Source organism: Megalopta genalis, chromosome 7, assembly GCF_051020955.1.
Source record: "Megalopta genalis isolate 19385.01 chromosome 7, iyMegGena1_principal, whole genome shotgun sequence".
Lineage (NCBI taxonomy): Eukaryota > Metazoa > Arthropoda > Insecta > Hymenoptera > Halictidae > Megalopta > Megalopta genalis.
The window spans coordinates 19,538,481-19,564,657 of record NC_135019.1 but is presented as its reverse complement, the minus strand read 5'-3'; the positions used below and the strand labels follow the sequence as shown (position 1 = coordinate 19,564,657).

At 31.6% G+C, this 26,177-nt stretch overlaps 4 protein-coding genes and 1 long non-coding RNA gene across 5 annotated transcripts; 3 read left to right on the top strand and 2 right to left on the bottom strand.

Moving 5' to 3' along the window:
• Positions 1 to 1,033: 1,033 nt before the first annotated feature.
• Positions 1,034 to 2,363, top strand: LOC117219861 (uncharacterized). Its single transcript, XR_004490106.2, has 2 exons — positions 1,034 to 2,086; positions 2,158 to 2,363. It is a non-coding gene; the product is annotated as an uncharacterized LOC117219861 (long non-coding RNA).
• A 2,380-nt stretch (positions 2,364 to 4,743) lies between these two features.
• On the top strand, positions 4,744 to 17,114 carry spel1 (DNA mismatch repair protein spel1). The gene is made up of 15 exons (XM_033469346.2): positions 4,744 to 5,048; positions 5,123 to 5,172; positions 12,432 to 12,555; positions 12,619 to 12,875; positions 12,960 to 13,127; positions 13,894 to 14,082; positions 14,159 to 14,553; positions 14,626 to 14,837; positions 14,904 to 15,221; positions 15,317 to 15,538; positions 15,959 to 16,191; positions 16,256 to 16,347; positions 16,420 to 16,642; positions 16,704 to 16,796; positions 16,892 to 17,114. The coding sequence occupies exons 1-15, from the start codon at positions 5,015 to 5,017 to the stop codon at positions 17,036 to 17,038; spliced, it is 2,757 nt and encodes a 918-aa protein (XP_033325237.1). The 5' UTR covers positions 4,744 to 5,014; the 3' UTR covers positions 17,039 to 17,114.
• On the bottom strand, positions 5,360 to 10,791 carry LOC117219849 (uncharacterized). Its single transcript, XM_076523473.1, has 3 exons — positions 10,640 to 10,791; positions 6,139 to 10,562; positions 5,360 to 6,063 (listed from the first exon to the last, which is right to left on the bottom strand). Exons 1-3 carry the CDS (start codon positions 10,657 to 10,659, stop codon positions 5,417 to 5,419), a joined length of 5,091 nt encoding a protein of 1,696 aa, XP_076379588.1. The 5' UTR covers positions 10,660 to 10,791; the 3' UTR covers positions 5,360 to 5,416.
• Positions 17,115 to 17,164: 50 nt separating the features above from the next.
• On the top strand, positions 17,165 to 23,065 carry LOC117219851 (actin-related protein 6). Its single transcript, XM_076523474.1, has 6 exons — positions 17,165 to 17,551; positions 18,021 to 18,830; positions 18,981 to 19,347; positions 19,427 to 19,730; positions 19,812 to 20,112; positions 20,183 to 23,065. Exons 1-5 carry the CDS (start codon positions 17,424 to 17,426, stop codon positions 19,901 to 19,903), a joined length of 1,701 nt encoding a protein of 566 aa, XP_076379589.1. The 5' UTR covers positions 17,165 to 17,423; the 3' UTR covers positions 19,904 to 20,112; positions 20,183 to 23,065.
• On the bottom strand, positions 22,394 to 25,993 carry LOC117219856 (RAS oncogene family member Rab39). The gene is made up of 3 exons (XM_076523475.1): positions 25,859 to 25,993; positions 25,172 to 25,281; positions 22,394 to 24,767 (listed from the first exon to the last, which is right to left on the bottom strand). Exons 1-3 carry the CDS (start codon positions 25,964 to 25,966, stop codon positions 24,329 to 24,331), a joined length of 657 nt encoding a protein of 218 aa, XP_076379590.1. The 5' UTR covers positions 25,967 to 25,993; the 3' UTR covers positions 22,394 to 24,328.
• Between the last annotated feature and the right edge of the window lie 184 nt (positions 25,994 to 26,177).

Below are 26,177 nucleotides of genomic sequence, written 5' to 3'. Positions count from 1 at the left end.
GATTCCGTGACTAGAGCCAGTCTCGAAATCACACCTATCATTTCCTTTTTAAATGTTTCCGAACTTATTTCTTCGTAATTTGCGGTGAGCCCTTCATTGGACTTGATACGGATAACTAATAATTTCAAACGTTGCGAAATAACGTAACGGTTGATGCAGAACTTGCTGTATTTCGACAAAACGAGCGCAAATTCCGTCCATCCAAGGGTTAAATGTAAATTCGTCGAAGTTTTCTTAAGATCGTACAGAGAAGCTAGTGAATAATTAGATAACCAGCCAGCCACGATCGGATCTGTTAATATTTTCTTAAACAAGAAGAATTTAAACTTCTTAAATTTAAACGATAAACAATTGAAAGAAACAACGTATAAGAACAACAACGAATAGAAGTAATTGTCGAATGTCTCTAAAGAAACAATTTATCTTTCAAAATTCAATCTTTTAAGCAATTAATCTATTTCTGTGAGTGCAGAAACTGTTTAAATATTTTGGATAGCAATTATTAATTCATTAAAGAAAGTTGAATGAAAACCAATTTGTGTAGTAAAGATACACAATTGTCAATACATTTATACTTCTGATCGCATTGTTCTCCGCACGTTGTGTAATTTGAAATCTTTTTACAAACGAGTAATTTTTAATACTAAATCTGATCGTCGGATCAAATGGCCAATTTCACTTTCTTCGCTTAAAAATGGTTAAAATCATAAAGACTCTTTCTCAGGAAGTAATCAAACAAATTTCTTAATTCAAGTCTACATTATAATAAAAATGGCGTAAGTGTTAAATAAATTGAATCTCGTGATTCTCATAAAACAACAGATAATATTCAATTTTAATGATCTGTACGTCTAGCGTTAAATATTATAATTATCTCCCCGAGAAAAAACTGGATCGTCTATTATATAAACAATTAAATGATCTGTTCGCGATATTAGTAATTAGACACACGGTCCTGTTAATAATGTCGCCAATGCGTCGATGTTCATCCTCAAAGAGTTTAATCTTTGTGGGCGCGTCAATGGAACGAAAGCTTTCGCGTTCGACGTTTGACTCGTGCTAGGAAGAGAATGGTAACCCGATGGATCGAATAATCGCAGAGGAATCATTCCCAACCATCCAGGCAGTGTGTGGGTGTACGCGTGTGCGACTGGTCGATACTGGCGTCGGCTGCTGGTACAGCTGTGCATTTCTCTTTTACGCACCGTCCCCAGAAACGGTCCTTGCTCTCACTGTCTGATCCGATCCCTTAACATCGCGTCACCTCAAATGGTATCGCACATCTACATAACCTATAGTACACGCTGCGTGTCCGAGCCGACAGTTCCCCTGTGATTAACATAATCGGACAGACAACGAATACACCGCTAAATAAATTGTGACACCCTGGGCACGTCTCAATTTTATAGCGTTCTCGTTCCGAGATACAGCTACGATCGTAATCCAATGAATCGTGTGCACGATCGACGTCACCGCGTTCCACTTTTGTCGCTCGCAGATAATGAACAATATCTTCTTGCCTTCTCTCGATTGGTATATATATACCAATGTACATATACCAATGGTATATTCATTCACGTTCGTCCGTAGCATTTTAGAATTTTATTGAAACATGAGACATCGTTGACTAAAGTAAGATGTGATCTAATTGTGTATCATGGATGCAAGGAAAATTGCGATTAATCATGTTAATTTGTTGATTAAACACTAGACGGGTCTAAAAAAATAAAGAGAATAATTTAGTTGTATTCGCTACAGTTCTTAAATACGATTGAAACATCTCTATGAATTGTGTGTGATCTTTACAATGAATTTCCGTTTACTGGGGTTCTTTTCGTTTAGAAATTCAGAACACACAGAAGATGGAAGAAAGTAAAACAGTAGGTGGAAGGCTTGTTTCTAAACGAAAACTATCTGGCCACTATCCAACCTGGCTGTCGTCCACGTGTTGCATCTGACACAGTGTTGCAGCAACGGGTGCTGTGCAACAATGCAGAAACGTTTGAGGACATACCACTGCAGACGAATCTGTTGCACGACATAAAACATAATCTATGCAACATGCTTATGTATTTCCGATTACTAAGTAACGTTTTAAACAAGTAATTTTCGTTCTACAATGTTGTGCATATTCTCAGTGTTTGTTTCTTTTTACAGCATTAATGAGAAGTAATTAGGGAAAGGAAACTCTTTATAACTGACGTAGAGTGAACATTAAGAATAATTAATTAATTAGAAATAAAACCTGTACAAATCTGTAATGAGAATGTGGCACAAGAATGCGTTCTAGGTTCTTTCATTGTAAAAGTATACGATTATTATTAATGTTTGTTTAAGTTCAAATAAAATCGAATTGAGAGGTATATGAGAAATTCTTCTATCGCAAATATTTCCAAACGATGCGTATTTAAAAAGAATATAAAAAAATTCGTCCATCGAATAATTTAATAAAATTCGTCGAATTATTATAAATATATTTTAAATTATTATTTAAAATATACTCGAATATATTCACTGTAAAAATCATGTATTGAATTACTTAATTAGGAATGTTATAAAAACTCTGATTTTTCACATTGCAAATATCTGCATACACTTCTTTCATTTTGATTTTTTCCCAAGATTTATGATTATTAGGAGATTAACTATAAAAATATACGGAATATGGAAAGAAAAGAGAACGTGGAATATGCTTGCAAAAGCTTTTACATATAGCTCTTGATCCGGTATTCGTTTCAATTTAATAGTTATTAATAAATATACAAACTCGTGTTCCAATAACTCTGTACATTATTTGACAATTATATAATTTTCTAATTTGATAGAGTCAATTTACACGCTCTTACAATAAATAAAAGCTAGAATGAGTTTCTAGCTATATTGCCATTACAGTTTCACATATGTTTAAATTTTAGTTAATTAATTGCTAACAATTTCTGTAAAGGTTTTTGTTACATACAGTGTATAAGACAAAGAGATAATAACTACTTAATTAAGGATCAAGTTCATAAAAAATTGTAACAGAAATATGAGTTTCATTTCAAATTCATTTATGATAAGAATGTATAAATCAAATCTATGTAGTTAGAAAATTAATATTTACAAAGACAATGTCTGATTATTTAAAATTGTTATAGAACATGGGATTGAATAATTATTAATAATTAATTAATTCAAAACCAAATTCGATAAAAAAATTGCAAAATATGAGTTCAATTGCAAATATTTTTAAATTTTAACAACTAATTTCCTATTAATGGTTTTAAAATATTTGCAAGTGAAGAATATAGAATGAATCTTTATCATCTATCTCATTACATTTTTAGTCTAAATGAGTAGGTGTTAAAAATTGTTTAAATTAATGTTTTAACGTAATGTGACGCCATAGATAAGCTTCTTATAAATTAATTAATTAAATTATTTTTACCTTTAGAAATATAGTTGATGCAAAATAAAGAGATCTAATATATGGATCTATAGTTACCTTCTCATTACAATCTTGTGCATACTTCAGTCCGAAGTAATATTTTATTAACAATTTTTATAGAGATTATATGATAATCATACAATTATTTCCGATGCAGAAACAACAAAAGTTATTAAAAAGTAAATGAATTGTGAAGTAAATAAATAATTAATAACAAGTCAAAAGTGTATTGTGGCAACATCTACAATAAAGCGTCAAAACTTATAGTCAATTAGTATTTAATAAGTCTCTGCTAGATGACGCCATTATGTACATTCTATGTTTTTGCATCAATACTCTCTTCATGCTCCTAAAATGTAGCGTAGAATCACAATCGAGATATAAGAACAGACTTGACACCCATTAATATGCTTGTCACCTAATGTATTATTTTGTCACCCAAAATTTAGCCCCATTAAGATTTCCATGTCGCACTCAACGTTACCGATATTTCAGTAATTTTAACTTCTTAGTGAGGATCGAGTATTCTGTATACTTCATTTGCATTGCGACACATTTCATGATTTGAAGACTACCAGGGTGTATTCTTACTCTTACTATCATGATGTAGTCTTCCCTTACGGCGAATTACTCCCCCTTGTCATAATTCAAGGTACAATATATTATATGCTCTGTCCATATATTCTTAGGTCCATGAAAGTTTTAACAATCACGCAAATCGAATATTTTGTATGTACACACTACTAATTAACATTAACGAATCTGTTAAACAATATCCACTTTATCTGTCTTATCAGAGCTGTTGCATGTATTATATCATCTCGTTGAATAATAATAGCAATTACTCTTTACGAATTAACGCGCCTCGCGCCAGCCGAGCTCGTCTCTTATTGGTCAATGTTTTTCGTTAATAACTCGTAAACAATGCCGTGATTGCATTTTCACTAAGGAGAAAGTTGCTTCAAATCTCAGGAACCCCCCCATTTCCGGATTACGAGACATTTTTGGGACACCCTGTATATACGATTGTGTTGTGTCATGAATTGTAAGCTTATAGAAATCGAAACTGTAAAAATATATGTAACCTATGTTTGTTCCTATCAGACTTCCTAGCATCCTGGCCGCTTTACGACTTTCTTCCAGGAAACTAGGAGTGGAAGAATTAGTCATCACAAATGGGAATCCATTGGAATCGTCCAATCTGAGGTCTCCTCTCCGCCATTTGGAGCAGATTCCAAGCAAAATCCCTGACACCATTGAACACACTGGCCTTGAGTGGAAATTCTACGAACGGTCAGGATGCTGTAAGGTCTGGTTCCTATTGACCAATCAAATTGAGAAACTTATGATAAAGTGGATTGCTAATCTGTAATTTTTAAACTTCATGGTGATGTTTAAGTACAACTACCAAACTGCAATGATACAAATATTTTTGTTTTCACAAACGAAAATATTTCGCAAAACAAATTTGGTGCAGTGAAACAATATTTCTTTCAATTGAATTTTTAGAATATTATACATTGTTCTGTAATTTCTGTGTATTTTAAATATAATTTAATTCGAGAATTGTTTTATTTATATAAAACCATGGCGGTTCAACCAAACCAACAATTTCAGATGGGTTAGTAACACTCATTGCAAATTCTGTAATCAATTTTTTATATCAACGTTATTTATAAATCATATGTGTTTTAGATGCATCTACTCAACAAAGCTTCGTTAGATTTTTTAAAAATTTACCTGAAGTAAGTATATTTATAAAGTTATAGTTATATATATATATTCAGAGCACAGGAAAGGAAAATAAAAAAAACGTTTATATAAATAACAACGTAATACATAATAATTTCAAAATAATAGTGTTCGGTAATACTATGTCTTCTTGAATTAATTACAAGACAACAATATATTAAATAACATTGATAAAACATGTTGTATAAAGAATAAATTTAATATTAAATACATATCAATGGACAATATTACATGCGTTTAGCCAAAGATGCTCCTAGCTTTTTCTTTAGCTTTGTCAAAAGTATTTGTTAATTTGTTTCCAACTCTTGACCAAAATGTTGGCGGTGGAGTTGCTTTGTTTACATCAGGTGACAGAGGTTCTACGGGTAATGGTGGAGGTGTTGCTTCAGAAATTGGTACAGTTGTTTCTGATGGTTTTGCTCGAACATCCCAAGAATCTGCAGTATTGACTTCTGGTAGAGTAGCACTAGGGTTTACTGTTACCCCATCATATATATTTTCATCATGGAATGCATCATAGGGTCCACCTCCATAAGCTTCTAATATTCTTGGTTCCAAATGATATTGAGGATTATTGTTTCCTACTTGTTTTAGTCCATCTTCTGCTTTACCTAATGTCTGTTGACTAAACTCCAATTGTACTTTTTCTTGATCATCTTCGGATTGTTGATGCAGTCCTGAAACTTCTTTTGGACTAGATGACTGTTGATACAAGTCTTCAAATATGTATCTGTCTTGTGCTTGCTGTTGATCTGTATTGCCATTAGAATCATGAAAATCTGGAATAGTTGATTGTTGTTGTGCATCGCCTTTATCTCTTTTATCTGCTTGTTGCACCAACGGCCTTCTATCACTGGGATGATATGTGTAATGCCACTGTAAACCTACAGTAGCATCGTTAGATTTGTGTAACCAGTTTCCCTCATCCATGCCACCACCATCAATATTAAATACATTACCTTCAGTCTTTTGGGTTGAAGTCTTATCGCTATTCTCAGATGTATTGACACTCTGATCACCTCTAATATCTTGACTTCTGGGTCCATCTGCATCAGTTCCTGGAACAACTTTTGGTGGTAACTCAGACAACCTATCTGCAGATTTGTCGGTAGATTGATTAAGAGCTTCTACCAAGAGTGGGTTGGGATTAGTGGGTTGGGAAGGTTGTTCATTATTTGAGTCCTGAACATTATGACTTCCAGGAGGTACATTGACTACAGACCCAACTCTTGAATATCTAGACCTGGGTCTTGGCTTGCTAGCAGGTTTAGCAAGCGGCTTAGGAAACACTTGACCTGTGCTCCCATTAATATCAGATACTTGTAAAACATGTTCATTTTGTTGTGTTAAATCTTCAGAATTTTGGTTAGCACTTCCAGGTCTCCAATGTTGATTAGACTGTTCTGTATGCTGTCCAAATTGAAGGTGCCCCGTTGTCTGTTGTGTGAAGTCATCAAAATTATCAGATTGCTGTGTTAAATCTTCAGAATGTTGGCTAGCACTTCCTGGTCTCCAAGATTGATTTGATTGTTCCGTTTCCTGACCAAACTGAAGCTTTCCAGATGTCTGTTGGGTGAGGTCATCAAACTCGCCAGTTTGTTGTGTTAAATCTTCAGGATGTTGACTAGCACTTCCTGGTCTCCAAGGTTGATTAGATTGTTCTGCTTGCTGACCAAATTGGAGTTTTCCATATGTCTGTTGTGTGACGCCATCAAACTCGCCAGTCTGTTGTGTTAAATCTTTAGGATGTTGGTTAGCACTTCCTGGTTTCCAAGGTTGATTAGTTTGTTGAGCTTGCTCACCTAACTGAAGATTTCCAGATGTCTGTTGGGTAAGATCATCAAAATCACCAGTTTGTTGTGTTAAATCTTCAGGATGTTGGCTAGCACTTCCTGGTCTCCAAGGTTGATTAGACTGTTGTATATGCTGTCCAAATTGAAGATGCCCCGTTGTCTGTTGGGTAAGGTCATCAAAATCACCAGTTTGTTGTGTTAAATCTTCAGGATGCTGGCTAGTACTTCCTGGTTTCCAAGGTTGATTAGATTGTTGTGCTTGCTGACCAAACTGAAGATTTCCAGATGTCTGTTGGGTAAGATCATCAAAGTCACCAGTTTGTTGTGTTAAATCTTCAGGATGCTGACTAGCACTTCCTGGTTTCCAAGGTTGATTAGATTGTTGTGCTTGCTGACCAAACTGAAGATTTCCAGATGTCTGTTGGGTAAGATCATCAAAATCACCAGTTTGTTCTGTTAAATCTTCAGGATGTTGGCTAGCACTACCTGGTCTCCAAGGTTGATTAGATTGTTCTGTATGTTGTCCAAACTGGAGCTTTCCAGATGTCTGTTGAGTGAGGTCATCAAAATCACCAGATTGTTGTGTCAAATCTTCAGGATCTTGGCTAGCACTTCCTGGTTTCCAAGGTTGATTAGATTGTTCTGCTTGCTTACCAAATTGGAGCTTTCCAGATGTCTGTTGGGTAAGGTCATCAAAATCACCAGATTGTTGTGTTAAATCTTCAGGATGTTGGCTAGCACTTCCTGGTCTCCAAGGTTGATTAGATTGTTCTGCTTGTTGACCAAATTGGAGCTTTCCAGATGTCTGTTGGGTGAGGTCATCAAAATCACCAGTTTGTTGTGTTAAATCTTCAGAATGTTGGCTAGCACTTCCTGATCTCCAAGGTTGATTCGATTGTTCCGTTTCCTGACCAAACTGAAGCTTTCCAGATGTCTGTTGGGTGAGGTCATCAAACTCGCCAGTCTGTTGTGTTAAATCTTCCGGATATTGGCTAGCACTTCCTGGTTTCCAAGGTTGATTAGATTGTTGTGCTTGCTGACCAAGTTGGAGCTTTCCAGATGTCTGTTGGGTAAGGTCATCAAAATCACCAGTTTGTTGTGTTAAATCTTCAGGATGTTGGCTAGCACTTCCTGGTCTCCAAGGTTGATTAGATTGTTCTGCTTGCTGACCAAGTTGGAGCTTTCCAGATGTCTGTTGGGTAAGGTCATCAAAATCACCAGTTTGTTGTGTTAAATCTTCAGGATGTTGGTTAGCACTTTCTGGTCTCCAAGGTTGATTAGACTGTTGTATATGCTGTCCAAATTGAAGATGCCCCGTTGTCTGTTGGGTAAGGTCATCAAAATCACCAGTTTGTTGTGTTAAATCTTCAGGATGTCGGCTAGCACTTCCTGGTCTCCAAGGTTGATTAGACTGTTGTATATGCTGTCCAAAGTGAAGATGCCCCGTTGTCTGTTGGGTAAGGTCATCAAAATCACCAGTTTGTTGTGTTAAATCTTCAGGATGTTGGTTTGTACTTCCTGGTCTCCAAGGCTGATGAGTTTGTTCCGTTTGCTGTCCAAATTGAGACTGCCCTGTTGTCTGCTGTGTGTGGTCGTCATAATTTCCAGTTTGTTGTGTTGAGTCTTCAGAATATTGGTTGGCATTTCTTGGTCTCCAAGGTTGAAAATTTCCTGGTCTCAAATAATAAATTATTTGTGGTCCTGAATGTTGTCTTCTGTGTTCAAATTGAATCTGGCTTGATGTCTGTTGTGTGAGGTCTTTGAAATCATCTGTTCTTTGTGTTAAATCTTCTGTCTGTGGAGTGAGATCATCAGATTGGTGTTTGTGTTGCGGTTCATTATTTAACTTATCGTCTTTGGCGTTTCGTTTGTATATTCTATGGTATTGGGTACTGATGTGGCTTTGTTCAGCTGTTCCTTGTGTACAGTCATCATTACTATGTGCGTGACTTAAGTCCATTGCTCCAGTCATTAATTTTCCCAATTTTGTTTGATGTACAGTATTGTAATTATTTTCCCTGTATTGATTATTGTATTGCCCATTCTGTCCACTGATTTGTGAAATACCTGATGAATAACTGGGAAGAGATGTTTCTTCTCTGTGACTGGAACTCCATTGTTCGTTATAATGTGAAACCCTGCCAGGCGCAACTGGTTTTAGTAAACTATGTTGACTATATGTATTCTGTTTTAAATTGTCAAGATCCATGTGATTTTGACTATGTGATGATTGATGTTCACCTAAATGTTCGACTTGATGCAAATTGTCTGCTTGTTGTAGTAAGTTTCCTTCACTATACATGTTTCTATTGTATCCACTATTTCCTGTGCTAAGCACATTAGTATATCCTGTTGTAGGATTTATATATTGTGAAGATGGTAGAGGGTTTAATACATACCCTTCACGTCTACCATATGCTCTGTAAGTATTTGTATTATGTGTGCTTTGAGAAGGATTTTGTTGAGAGGCGTATTCATTTGCAATGTCTTCATGATGTTGTTGTTCATTATGGTGCATGTTAGATAAATTACTTTTGTAATCTTGTCTACGTTTATAAACATCACTATTTGACCTGTGAAAACTATCAGTGTTCAAATCACCATTTGAATTAATATTTGCTTGAGGAGTGTTGCTAGATGTTATACCCTGTGCAGTAGATACCTGATTATAAGATTTGTCAATTTCTCTGTGAATATTTTCGATATCTTTATATATATGGTCTACTCCTGTTTCTCTGTGAATGTTTTCAAAATCTCTGTGTACATTATCCTCCTCCACGTTTGCAATATCAGGAACAGAATGACCATTAGATGAACTGTAACTGGACGTATAATTTCTTTTATAATAACGAACTTTCTTAGGTCCTCTTACATATTGACCTTCTTCTTCGAAAGCTTGCCCTTGTCCTCCATTGGTTTTATAAGAATTTCCAGATTGCGTAATAGCATAAGAAGGCTGTTGTAAAACCTGAGTGTTCAAATCAGATGCACTTTGTTGTGTCACTTGTGAATTTCCACTGTGTTCTCCAAAATCTTCTAGCCTTTCACTTTGCGAGTTGGTTCTTCTAACTGATGATTGTGTATGTTGTTGACTCTGTATTCTGTTATAGTCATGCTGTTGTGCAATTGATTCCAAATTACCTATTTGATTATGTGTCCTCTGAGAATCAAAAGCATCTTCTGAACTGGGCATATAAATACCATGTCTGTAATTATTATTTAACTGTGCGATTTCTGACAGTCTTGTGCCACTTGGATTCCTTGTACCATATGAAGATGAATAATTTTTTTTAAAATATCTTACAGTTTTAAGGCCATCAACAATTTGTCCTTTTTCTTCATGTACTTTTCCATTGTTCACATTGTAATCATTGTGTTCAGTCCATGTTCCGGGTCTAGAATAGTCAAGCCCTTGCAATTGAGATGTGCTTTGTGCCAAATTTCCATGATTTGAAGCAGCGGATAATTGACTATGAAACTGATTAACATAAGAACTGCATTCTATACATCCAGTTGGTGAACATAACGCCTGCGTTATTAGCAATGATAATATAACAATGCCTTGAATCACCATATTATTGGCCTGGTGTCTGCAACATTTGAATTATTTGTTATAATAAAATTTAAATAGAGTTATATACAAAATTTTAATTAAATATCTAATTACCTTCTGTCAGAAGACCACATTCATAAATTCCACTAACTTAATAGTTGAGATGTTCTCAGTAGCAGCGTATGTTGATATCTACTATATGTAGATTGCAGCAATTCCATTTATGTTGGTTTCCCCTTCTTTTACCACGTCTCTTAAAACATTCTCTTTCATTCTTACATGATGATAAAGTGTGCTCTGCGTTAATTTCATGTTCATTCTTACTGATATCTATAATTCAACGTTATGTATTGATTTCTCTGAAACACACTAGGAAAAGATACATTTCACTTTATTCTAATTTTCCTTTATTTCATTAGAAATTAGAAGTCAAATAATAATAAATCATTGTATACTTTAATCAATGTATTCAGTAGGAATATGTGAAAAATTAAATTTCAAGATAAAAATATTTCTATTAATGGTTGATCATTTTTTATATTATTGTGTAAAATTAATGAGTATTAAATTATATTTTTTATTGTATCTTATATTTTGTTGAAATGGAACATTAATAATTTTTGTAGTAATAAATTTTACATTCATAATAAAGTATTTTTTTGGTTCTTTGAATGCAAAGACATAACTCTCAACTTCCAGGTAATACTTATAAATAGTTCTACATATTTGGAATGGTGTGTCATCAATGAAGTCATTCTGAATGTATAACATGATTCTTCTAATGTTTCAATACATCCTTATTTCATAATAGATTTTCTTTAGAGTTTCAAGGTGATTACCACAAAGATACAATTAATAAGTTCGAGCATTAATACAATTTTTAGTTAAGATTTAAAAATAAGTTATTCATTGAATATGTTTTATTAGCTTCCTATTGTTTGCCTTAAATCTTATTGATAAACAATTAAAAAGTAATCTTTAAACAATTATGTATCTTGACAGAAGTAAAGCAGCACATGATGTTTTTGTCATGGCCTATTTAAAGCATATGAACTGTGATTCTGATCTTGAACTTCCAATATGAACTGTGATCTTTTATCACAATGAGAAAGAATAATAAGACTGTCTAATCAACACATATTTTATTGAAATTATTGTACCTACTGGTCAATATTTTCTATCAATAGTTAATGACCAATTAATAATATTTATAACCGATAATTTACTAATTTTATTAATTAGTTAAATTATAATTTTTGATGATCAACTCATTTTACTTATAAGTATTTTTTATTGTAATCAATCAAACAAATAACAAATTTCAAGCAATTAATATGAATATTGTACATTATTAATTCAAAGTCAACAGTTATGCTTCATAAAATAAGATTTTCCTTGAAGTCGCACATTGCGGTAATATCAGTGCATGATGCTTTGACCCCAAGATAGGCATTGACCTACAGATATAAAACAAGATTCCTTGCTTACTTGGAAATATGAAGTGTAATAATTACGATTTAGACTCGATTATCACAGTTTTTCTGTTCATAATATCCAATACATTTATTTCTAATATTTGCAAAACACCTATTAGTATAATAAAAATTATAAATCAGTGAATTCAGAAAAAATTTTATGTAATTTTACCTTAGTAACTGATGGCCTCCAAATCTTAAAATATGTATTGAATTATTATATGGATACTGCGCATAAAATAAATAAAAAGATGTAATTATGAAATACACGTTTTAATATTACTGGAATGCTTATATCAAGCAAGTGCAGATCTCTTAACTTACATAAATAGGTCAAGGTTGTACAGAAAAACAACCTCGTGTCACACAGATCTCGATAGAACGATTTATTAACATGTTGTGATCAAATTAATTTCAATCATTTATTTCAGAAACTGAATACCACCATACGGTTCTTTAATAGATCTGATTATTATACATTACATGGTAGTGATGCTCTCTTTGCTGCTCAAGAAGTTTTTAAGACTACATCAGTTTGCAAAATGATAGGTTCAGGTATGTATTTTTACTTTCAACATTTATTTTTAATCTGTATAATAAAATAGATATTTGATGTAGATCCATATAAAGTCGAGGGAGTTATTCTAAATAAAAACCACTTTGAGGCTTTTATACGTGACTTATTATTAGTTAAGCAATACAGAGTGGAAGTATATGTTAACCAAGGATCAGTAAAAAATCAAAACTGGACATTAGAGTACAAAGGTTCTCCTGGAAATTTAACTCAGTTCGAGGATGTGCTATTTGGCAATAATGATGTGGCAGAAACAGTGCGTGTAATAGCTGTTAAACTGGGAATGGATGGAAAGTCCAGAGTGAGTCATAATATTCTTGGTGAAAATAATTCAGATGAAAGAGTGACCACTAAGAACTAAGTTAATTATTACAATACTTTGCAGATGGTTGGTTTAAGCTGTGTTGATACTACTGCAACTTCATTTTCTGTTTGCGAATTTCAAGATAATGAATCATTTTCTGACCTGGAATCCCTGGTTGTTACACTTGCTCCTAAAGAATGCTTATTAATTCAAGGCGAAGGCAGCCACGAATTTCAAACTCTAAAACAAGTAAATATTGCTTTTACATATATTGAGATAGACCATGAATAATTCTAATCTAATCTAATCAGTAAAAAGTGTACAATTAAATGAGGACGTCGAAAATGCCCTTGAACTAAATTATAATAAACCACCAATGTTTAATTCGGTTCAAGGACATATTTATAATTAATACTATCAATAGCAATAAGCAAATAATATAAATGATAATATTTCATCACATAGTGTAATATCAATTTTACGTTTGGCGCTTATGAAAATCATTTTCATCTATTATCCCTAGTTACCAAAAAAGTGAATTTGGTAGAAAATAACAAATTTTTAATATTAAGAATTTTTTTGTTTTAACCATAAAACTCTTAAATAAACACTGATAGCACCTTATAAATATCTACAGCACTATGTTACTTTGTTAATCGAAAAAATATCAACATTTGAAATGATTTTTAACTATTTCTATAGGAAAATAGGAGGTCTGTACATTACCTTCACATCTTACATTTTCAAAAAAAAGTAAAAGAATATCTAAGGCAACAAAAGCTCTCTTTCTCTCTCTCTCTTTCTGTTCCTAATCAGTATTTAAATATGTATATGTGTTTATAATATTATAAAAAGATATGCCATTGTACTTAAAAGAGTCATTCCATGCATGAAGCATTTATATGGCTTTTACAGTTAATGAAATACAATAATTTTCGAATTTGAACCAGAAAAAAGTATTTGTAGAATTGTGTTATTATTCATTTAATTTGATATGATTACTCTTCTTTTATAGGTAATGGAACGAAATAACACAATGGTTACTTTAAGAAAAAAGAATGAATTTTCCAGTGAGTCAGTCGTACAAGATTTAAATACTTTAATAAAGTTCAAGGAAGGCCAACAGCAAAATGTACAGTCTTTGCCTGAAATAAATTTAAACCTTGCCATGTCAGCTACATCGGCTCTCATTAAATACCTGGATGTAATTATTGCTTTATTATATTGAAAAAAGTCAATAATTATGTACATCACAATCTAATATGACATTTTTTTAATAGTTAACATCAGATGAGGGGAACTTGAATCAATATGCCATAGACCAAATAGAGCATTTACGCTATTTAAAATTAGATGCGGCTGCTGTAAAAGCACTTAACATTGAATCACGGAATGACACTCTTTCCGCATTGAATGGAAATGCTCCATCAAGTATTCTAACACTTTTGGATAAATGTAGAACACCACAAGGTCATAGGCTTCTGGCACAGTGGGTTAGACAGCCCCTCAAAGATTTATCTCTCATCAAAGAGAGACATGACATTGTAGAAGCATTGGTAAATGATAATGACTTGCGGTCTGCACTCAGTGATGATCATTTAAGACGTATACCGGATTTACAAATACTTTCCAAGAAGTTATCCAGGAAGAAAGCAAATTTGCAAGATTGTTATAAGTATGTATGCTTATATTCTTCTTTCTCATTATCTACGTTTTAGGATTTATTAATACTTTCCTTTTATTTTAGAATTTACATGACTGTGTCACAACTACCAAGATTAGTGGAACAAATATCTAGTGTAAATCTACTAGCTTTAAAAGCAATGTTCACTGATCCACTGTCAGAACTTATCAATGATATGGATAAGTATCAACAGATGATTGAACAGACAATAGATTTGGAAACTGCTGAGAAAGGGGACTTCTTAGTGCGACCAGAATTCGATGATGAATTAAAAGGTATTCCTATAAAACATATTTATCCTTGTATAAATTTATATTAATTTATTAGAGTTGTATTTTTAGAGTTGAAGACTACTATGGATGAAACAGAGGAGAAAATTCAAGCACAATTAGGCAAAGTTGCTGCAGATCTTTCAATTGATGCTAGCAAAACGTTGAAACTAGAATCCAATCAACAATTGGGCTATTATTTTCGTATCACACTAAAGGAAGAAAAAGTATTGAGGAACAAAAAGCAGTACACTATTTTGGATTCAAACAAGGGTGGTGTGCGATTTCGAAGCAGTAAACTCAGTGATTTAAACGATGATTATATTGCTTCTAGAGATAAATATATGGTAGAACAAAAAAAAGTCGTAGCAGAAATAATTGAGATTGCAGGTATTTATTACGTCACACATTGTGAAGAACAATCGAGCGTAGCTCGTAATAAATTATTGATTAGTTGTAATAAATTAAGTCATTATTATTATCAGCCGGATATAGTGGATCTATAAAAGCTATTGGAGTTGTGCTGGCTTCCCTCGATGTACTGACTGCTTTTGCTTCCACGGCTGTAAGTGCAAACAAACCTTATGTTCGTCCTAACATGCTACCTAGTACAACAGGTGAATTGAGTCTTATTCAAGTTCGACATCCATGTTTAGAAGTTCAGGAAGGAGTAGATTATATAGCCAATGATGTCAATTTTAAAAGAGGTAGTATCTTTATTATTCTCATTTACGCATATGTACCTTATAATTATTTAAAATCTTACTTTTGTTCCTACAATTTCGTGATACATCGTTATGTTTGTTTTGATAACGCCTTCATACAATATAATATAATATGTAACCATCCATTTAAAAAATTAAAAAGTACCTCCATTTTTCAAAACCTAATGCAAACACAAATATCTTACTTGTTATTGATCATGGAAAAAGTGTCAGAGGAAAACATGATTAGATCTAAAAAAAAGTATACATTGCAAAAAGTAAAATATTTATCAGTCATATTTTTTCAAGATTTAAAGATCATTGACAATTTTTTTATTGAGATTCAAAAAAGAGATTCAAAGTCAAGATGAATTCAACAATTTAAGCATTGTGACAAAAATAAATAGAAATCTATTATTGCAGATGAAAGCCATTTTTGTATCATAACGGGTCCAAATATGGGAGGTAAAAGCACATACATACGATCTGTTGGTGTTGCTGCATTAATGGCTCATATTGGAAGTTTTGTTCCTTGTGATGAAGCAAAGATATCTTTACTAGATTGTATATTAGCTCGAGTAGGTGCTTATGATTCACAATTAAAAGGACTTTCTACATTCATGATGGAAATGATAGAAACTGCTGCCATACTGAAGGTACGTTCAAATAACTAACATTTTGTTTTATATAGAAAATAATTGTATTTAAATTTGTTAATAGACAGCTACAAGTAACTCTCTTGTATTGATTGATGAATTAGGGAGAGGTACATCGACTTATGAAGGTTGTGGTATAGCATGGTCAATTGCTGAGTAAGTTTCAAACATTACTTTAATATCTTTATCTCTGAATTGAAATGTTTTGAAATATAAATGCTTTTGCAGGTATTTGGCAAGGGACGTTAAAAGCTATTGTCTTTTCGCAACACATTTTCACGAAATTACAAAATTGGAAGAAGAAATATCCGCTGTTCAAAACCAGCATGTTACAGCCCTTGTTAATGACAATAAATTAACTCTATTATACAAAGTGAAACCAGGTGTTTGTGATCAGAGTTTTGGTATACATGTTGCTAAAATGGCAAATTTCCCACAGGATGTAATAGAGGTAAACATTTCGCACACAAATTGTTGTGCATTTGAACTACAAAGTGAAATTTATTTTTTAGTTCGCTAAACGTAAACAAGCAGAACTCGAAGATCACAAAGATACTGCTTTCGAAGTATCTGTTATTCCACAAAAGAAACAAAAACTTATGAAGGTAACATTATCATATTATAATCTTCTAGTATTGATGGAAAATTAAAATATCATTTTGAAACAGTCATTTTAATAATCGGAATTAATTTATTATAGGAAGCTAAGGAGCTTATAACGGAATTTATTAATAAGTGCAAAAGATTAGATGAATCTCATTTATCTGATGAACAGATGAAGAACAAAATCTCAACATACAAAGATGAACTTCGATCTCACAAGAATCCTTATCTAGTAGTTCATTAAATTTTTATTTTTGCATAAACATGTATCGTATTTTTACAGATCACATTTTTCAAATAAAAATAAACATACAATCATATTTAAGATTTCCCCTAACAATGTAAGCAATTTTTACAGTAGTTTATAGTCGCGAAGTAACATGTAGAATGTCTTTCCATATTTAGTACGTAACATTTGCTTTTACCATGTAATATTGCATGTTACCGATTACATAATAACCATCATAGTAATTCTTGTTGAGGTATCGCCAGTTGATAACATATTGATTCACTATTTTCACCATTGTAACCTTGAACTTGACTAGCGTATTCACCGTTTCTGGGGAGTGTCTGCAATCTTGTATTAGTAACTGTTAATTGTACCTTTTGTATCGTTTATATTAATAATTATGGATCCAGCAGTCTTCCCCGAAGAAATATGGATAAAAATTTTATTATATTGTGATGTACCTGATATTATTGCTTTCGGTAGCACATGCAAATACTTAAGAAAAACGTCAGACACAGACTACCTATGGTAAGTTTGAGGTTAAGTTTATGTCAATCTTACGTTAAAGTTCAATAACTTAATTGATAAATAAATAGAATCTCATATCATTTTAAGTTTTTGATAAGAAAAAAAAGTTATATTTATTCAGTGGTAGAAAATGATCAAAATCTGGAAAGCTCTAATACCTGAAATATTAATAAAGTACCATTCTCTATAGATCCCAAGAAATTGTAAAAGCACAATTATTTATACAGCATGTGATAGGAAAGTTATAAAGAAAGCAGATCATATGTGAAATTTTGTGATCATTTAAAGTCAATAATTCCTAATAAAGTACTATCCTGTAACTGAGAGAGAGAGAAAATAAATATCCAAATTTTGATAATTTCCTATCATATTCCTTCATGAATTGATACACATTTTAAAAGTACATTGTTTATTACTTCTTTTTATTATATTATTATCTTTTTATTACTGATTATTACATTTTTTATAGGAAAATGAAATGGCAAGAACTGATTTCAAAAGTACACTTTAGGTTTCCAGACATAAAGTGTCTACAACTACTTAGTGTTAGTTTTAAAGCAATGTGTTACAGATTACATATGGTACTCACATTAGGAGAAAATGTACCATTTCCAAAATGTTACCACTGTAGTGGTTACACATGTCAGAGAAATTGTGTTGAAGGTACCAGTGCTAAAGTAGTAATTGAAATTGGAAACAAATACACATGGGTTATTACACCAAATTTTGGCTTGAGAAGACATTTATCAATGTTTGGTATACCTAAATATAATAATGAAACGCACTTGGAACAAACTCAAACACAAAATGTTCCAAGTAGTAGTACACGCTCAAAGTGTGATGGAAAGTTATTGGCAAAAAAGCTAAAATTGCTGAAGTTAGAAACTAAAGTTCCAAGACCCAGTGGTCCATTTTGTATTTTCTGTAATCCGGTAAAATTATATAGAGAAAAGAAAAGATTAACCACACATCAGAATGATCCAACATGCTATACGAGGCCAAATCCAACTTATGAGAAACTTATAAATGGATATTGTACTGATACTGTTGAAGTTCTTGGAATTCCAAATGTCGATGTTGTCAGTCCAGCAGAAGCATTGAGTGATGGGTCTTTTACAGTTCTCAAAACATTTGTTGATCACTTGTTCCAGCAGATGCATTTAACTTCAACCCTAAGAAAACCTAATGCAGTGCTTATGTTCTCTGAACCATTAGCAATGCATCCAACACTCAGAAAACAGTTGCTGCACTATTTATTCCAAGAAGTTAAAGTAGCAAGGTATAACAAAAACGAAATATACAATTTTGAAGAGTTACACTGTCCAACACTTATTTTGCATTTCATTGAAAAACAAAGAAAAAATAAAAATTTGTTGGATAGTGAAATTAAAGAAATATTATGATAAAGATGTTATTATCAACTTTGCAGAGTGTGTTTGGTACCTAAACCTTTAGCAGCGTGTGCAATGTTAGGTGTGGAGACCTGTGTCATTGTTGATAGTGGAGCTCTTAGCACAACAGTAGCTGTTGTGATTGGAGGCCGTGTCGTACCAGAACGTTGGAGATTGTTGCCTGTAGGTGGTTGGCATGTAGCTTACCATTTGAAGCAAGCTATGCATTGGCAACCAAAGGAGTATCATCAAATTCCTATATCGTATTTGGATACTCTAACTGTTAAAGAAAAATGTAGACTAAGTTATAATATTAAAAATGAAGAAAAACGAGTAGGACAAAAATCCAAAGAACATATTAATCTTAGCTTTGATAGCTATGCTGCTGCTTATAAGCAACACTGGGTATGTAAATTCTGATATTATATTATATTTGTTAATTTGAAAAAGTGTTTACAAACGGTAAAGTAAAAATATCTTTCAGAGAGTTTCCTTCGATTCAGAATTATATATTGCTCCTGAAATGATGTACATTAATCTTGGCTTACCACAAGTAATAAAAGATGTTACATCTGGTTTGTCAGAAGATTTAATGTATGATTGCCTCTCAAATATCTTGCTTACTGGAGGCAACACTGATCTTTCAGGTTTCGAGTTAAGATTAACTAAAGATTTACAAGAGTTGTTGTCTGAACATAGTAAAATTCTAGAAGTGAGAAATTGTCCTGGTACACATAGTTGGCATGTTGCTATGGGTTCCACTTATGTGCCTTTAGCTGTACATCCTGGTAAGCACATACAATAGTGTTCAATTATTTTCTTAAATATTAAATTTTCTATTTCATACATTCATACAATTATTAATTTAGGTAAAACTCCTCCTGAATATGTAGAAGGTAATTCATTTTGGTTATCAAGGGAAGAATATGTCTTGTTCGGATGCGAGTCGCTGGAGCAGTAAAACAATAATAAGTGATTCTATGAAATGTTAGTACCGCACTTATTACATAAATGAAAAATCCTCGCATGCGCAAAAAATCTTATGAAAGTAAAAATTACCATCAAGGAACAAGTCTTTTCATCAGTTGCCTTTAAATAAGACGGATCTTGTATTAATAGATCATTGAAAAGACATTCCATGATGAGACACTTCAGAAAAATTCAATATTGGTTGGTATTTATTATTTACAAAAATCTTGCGGATTGTTTTTATGTGCTTATTTTATGCATTGTGTTGCAGATACATTGGAACCCAACCTCATACAAGGGGAGATTTAAACTCTCTCAGCATGTACGCAGTGAATAATAGGGTAGACTGAAAACTAGGTATTTAAGGTAGACATATCTCCGTGCCTATGTTGCTATTCATAAATCTAACGTTATCCTTTCTCCATGTATCCTCATATGCTGCTAAAAATTGATCTGCAATAACAATGAATCTCTAGAAATTCTTTCTCAAAACGCTAATACTATATTTCGTTTAAAAAAGAATAGCTGAAATGCGTTCATACTTATAGTAGCTGTTTACCCCATCCCAATTACTATAAACTTGCAACATAGAAATAAAATGAACAGCTGTTCTGACTATGAATGTATCTCAGATGCTTTCTTCCGAGAAATAGACTGTCATTACTATATTGTCTAACCCAATTTTGTGTTTCAATAATCAATATGTCATTCTTGTAGATTTTAACGTTTCTTAATTCATTTTAAAAATTAAGTGACTGAAATAAAATTCTGAACCTTTTTCCATCATAAAAAGTTACAACGCAAATTTCGTTTTCGTTAAAGCAGAAAATACTTTTAAAGTTGAAAATTGTTCAATTTGTGTTTAGTGCATCAAAATTTATAAGAATTGCATATTGAAATGAAAAAGAAACATTAAAAATTGTTAGACAATATTATTATACGTTTACGGAATGTTATACTCAATTACAAAACCTTTTAGTCTCATTCATATTAACCCTTGAATATCCTACTGTACAAAAATTTTAACTTTTAAATGTTTATGTACTAAATTTAGTACATAATCAATTTTATGCGCTAAAATTTTAATGAATCTTCTTTTCCATAAAATCTTCTTCAACTTTGAAACCTTATCACCTTTATCATGTGTTAACTTTGTGACTCACTTTATTAAAAGTTGATGTCCTGTTATTTCATATCAATTTCCTGTTATCTACAATGCTATAAGCTTAATTCCCCCATTTCATTTTAAAATAGTCTGTATGTATATAGTTTAGACACTGAATTGTTTTGTAAATATAAAATATCTAAGCTAAATTGCTTACAAAATACTGTACAGATAGGTAATCTTAAAAAAGTATTATCGAGGAAGAAGTATTACTTATATATATACATACATATATATAGAAATAATGAATAAATAATATATAAATATAGTATTTCTAAGAAGCTGTCCACAATTTCGTACATTTACATCGTATTATTCTTGCCAAAATAAGAAATATATTGACAGCAACAGAAAGATATAGTAACGTTTCTAGTCACTTTAAATACAATCAAGCTACTTAGATTTTCCTTCCAAAATAGTGAGCTTAAACTATTGAAATTAAGAATTCGTAATAATTAAGAATATAAATATTTAACTTTGCGAAATGTAAAAATATTACTATGATTTTCCTCCTTTTAAACCTACTTTAACGAATAATTTATTGACTTTTATGATATACATAGTAATAATATTTTATTGAATTATAAATACTTCTGCTGAAACTCTAATAGCAAAGAAATTAATTAAAAAGATATTTGTAAGCATTGCATTATAAATAATTTTTATTAACAAGGATCCATGTGAATTATTACATTATTGTAATAATCCTTAGTTTATATAATATTATGTTTACTACTAGGCTACTATGAAACATTTACCATCTCTGTAACGTAAACTTGTATATAATTTAACAAATCGAAACCATAAAACAATATAAATATTTATAGTATAAATTACACAGACTAAGTATGTTTTGTACAAATTGTATGTTTTTTATCTTTCAATAATTTTTAACAAAAGTTGAAGACATAGATTCTACTATATTTATTATTTTTTTAACTGCCAATATTAGTATTTTGTAATTTTTCTGTTTTGTCAAGTCAAGGTTCAGAGGTGAATACTTATCGAAAAAATTCTATGTAGTTCAAGTTAAATTTCACTATTTGTACAATTTGTGAATAAATAATTTTCACTTATTATATATCGAATATAAAATTTCATATCTTGTTACAATTTTCATTATTCTGGCAATCACAGTCTTATGAAACACAAAATAATGTATTACATAAAACACAAATACTTAATATATTGGTAAGGTAATTAATAAATTAATGATGTTGAAGTAAAAGTACAGAATTACGGCGAACCTGTTTGTGTTACATCGCAGAAAATACATAATATGAATAAAACCATACAGTAAATTATAGAAAAGTAATGTAAAGTTCTATGATATACTGTTTATTTTCCAACATTATCATATATAAATGTGTAGTGCACGAAGATATATGTACCTTCAAGTTTGTCAAATTTTACATTTCAAGAGAATACAATTACAAAGTATATATTGTAGACAGTATATGTATGTACGTGTATATGTATCCGTATGCGTGTGTCGTACGTGTGTGTTAAATAATATAGCTCGGAAATTTGTAATTCACATTTTCAACGTAAAACTTATACGATTTCTATTTACAGAGAAATAGTTAAAAACGTAAAGGAACTTATTACAACTTTGGACAATACTAACATAACACATTTACAATCTTTTGTAGCTACAAAACTCATTTTTATTAATCAGTATTTTCAAAACTGCACACGCATCCTATTTCTATTTATTGACTAAAAGACAAATAATGTGTATAGAGAACTATACAAATTTGATGACGTATATATATTATCATAGTTGGCAATTCTTGAAAAATATCTACAGATTTTTGCTTTATGCCACAGTTAATGAGTATAAAACTTCATAAATGAACACTATTTATGCCGCATTTGTTCTATTTATACAAAACGATAATTCGCTGCACCTTTCGACATCAAAAATATTATATACTGTGTATAATAATGTTATTGTATTGTAAATAAATATTTTCCTAGTCAATTAAACTTGCAATTAAATTATGCAAGTCCTATAGATAATATTTATATCTCAATTTACCCTCATAAATTCATTTCCATCTTAAAAGTATGCAAAGGTTTATGTTCTTAAATTATCTCTTCAAGGATAGATAAATATGATGTTCTGTTTTTTAAAGACAAATATGAAAAAGTGTAAAACATACAACCTGGTAGAAAATGGTCATATTAAAAATATTATACTACATACTTTTCATACAAAATCTTTTCTTTCCTTGTACACAACGTGGCACTTACACGTAGATCTTATGATAAAAATATAATAAAGCAGTTAGTAGCAACTAATGTAAATTAAGGTGCTCTAACTAATATAATATTCCATAACAAGATTCTTCAACAAGATTCTTACATAAACATGTGATATAGTATATACAGAATAAATCTCTAATTTTCTTGAAACGAAAACACAAATATTATTATTCATTTCGTAATATTTCTATAACCTAAAGAGTTACAATAAGTAATATTTATTATCCTGTTAATTTTTAATGATATATGAACAATAGCAAAGTATATGTAAATTTGGCTTCTCATATGTGTGTAATATTATCACTAGACTGCAGATGTTTATGTAAATATGTTTTTTTTATGGATTTTATATGTTTTCAAATGTCATCGATTTCCAAGTAAAATGAAAAGTTAATCTAAATATCGCACCGCAGTCTAATTATCACAAACTGTGGCAAAAACAAAAAATGTCTATTAAAGTTATACAAATTGATCAGTATATTCGATACAAGCATTTCATTACTAATTTATATATGTACACAATATATAATCACCAATGATTTCAGTTGTATTTGTTTAACTCATTATAACTTATTATTTTGTATTATCAAGATATTCTATGTATAACAAATTCTTATGAAAGTAACGATTCTAGCAAAATAGCACAGCTGGTTACTTTTTTTATTCAAAAGAATAGTCAATCTAGACAAAAAATCGCAAAGCGCAGTACTTTTTAAATGAAATAAGAAACATTCCTAGGTCAATGCTTAAATGATTCAATTCTCTGTATGTATACAGATTTGTTTATACAAGAATGTACAAGAATGATTACTAGTCTTTTCTCTAGTATAAGAATGCAGTGGTACATAGGTCGATGATTACTTAAATATATACAGAAACGTGAAAATATACAGAATTAAAATAAAATTATATGCAGTACATAAATGTAATATTACCACTACATTCCGAAAATTTGTAATTCTTTTGAGTAAAACTAACATTAACTTAACAACAAGAACTTTTTGCTGGTTCTGCTTCAACTAAATTAAAATCTAAACCACCAGGTCTGGCAAATCCAGTTTTAATACCATCCCAACCATCTTCTACCTTGTACTCTCCGCTCTGTATTCTGTTATAAACTTCCTGCGTGACTGCTTGAAATGCTTCTTCAACATTCACTCCAGTCTTTGAACTAGTTTCGATATGATGTACACCATATTCATCTGCAAAGGCTCTTGCTTCTTCCTTCGAAACCTCTCGCCTACCTCCATTGGTAATCAAATCTAATTTACAACCTACCAATACAAACACAGGACGGTTTGGTTCTATATGCATTTCAGCTTCCGTCATCCATTCAGGAATATGTTCAAAACTAACTCTGCTGCAAACATCGTATAGCAACAATACTCCAACAGAATTTCTATAGTAAGATTTCGTAATTGACCTGAAATTAATAAGTACTTTTTTATTATTATAGATTGCATAATTTTTTGTTTTTAAATTATTCCAGAAAAAGTAAAAACAAGTATATTTTTAAACCCTTTATCTATAAACGGCATCTATAGATGTGCAATGAGATTTATTTATGGAAACAGCTCATGAGGACACTTAATGCAAGATGCAGATTTGGAGTGAATAAAATAATTTAATGACATCTATTTACGAACAAATCTTAAAAATATTTATAATTTAGTTTTATACACTGTGTGATATGGTACTTGTCATTGTTATACTGTTGGATTTTATTTCACAATATTCAATAGTCAAAGTGTTAATATTTTAATGTATTTGCTAAAAATGAAATTAAAATAAAATATTGCTAGCTCAACTAGCTAATGAGTTACACACCTAAATCTTTCTTGGCCAGCTGTGTCCCATAACTGTAATTTTATTCTCGTTCCATCTTTTACTTTAATCAATCTGGCAAAAAAATCAACCCCAACCGTTGGGTCTGAAAGCTAAATTATAATACATTATGACTATGAAGTACTTATATTATCAATTCAATAATTTGTTTACGCGAACATTTTTCATTTTTATGTAAATTTAGATTTTTTTGTAAACTTATTCATGTACAACGTATACTACATTCATAATTGATTGAATAGGCATTGGTTCAAACGACTTATTGGATCAAATAAACAAGTTTAAATTCTCTCAAAAGAATTCGAAATCGACTGAAATGTGATAACAAGCTTAATTGTTTACTGACCAACCATTGATTTACATAATAAGTATAAATGATAAGAAAAAAATTGATTTACTCCGATTTCGTATAAACAGTGAAAATACTGCGTCATACTTTTATTTTTCCGAATATAAACAGTTTATTATTAGGCTAAGAAATTGGAAATTTTCCAATTGTGCTACTACATTATGGAAACGAAATCTTAACGATGCAGAAAAAACCAGCTGTAATTAGGGTGTAACTAATTAAGAGGAAGAAAATCATCGTGATGACGAAGCGCGACAAGTTGCCTATTTATTCAGAATTAATTTTTTCCATGTCGTTGAGTGGTTAGGGTCGCTGCATACCTCCGCGAACTTCCCATCGGTGAAATACTTCAGCAGCGAGCTTTTCCCGACTGTACTGTCGCCAATGAGTATCAGACGAAACTGATAGTCAAAAATTGGATCCACCATCTTGACGTTCGTTACGATAAAACTTTTTCACAAGTGACGCTCTCGTGTTGTCACTTTAGACTTTAGAGGATCATGATTTTCCACTTGTCAAGACTGAGAACCTCGCTGACCGTGACATTAATCATCAGCTTCCTACCTTTGCCCGACTTATTGCGCACGACACTGTCCGAATAAACACGCAGACCTCGCGAGGATCATCAAAATAGTATGC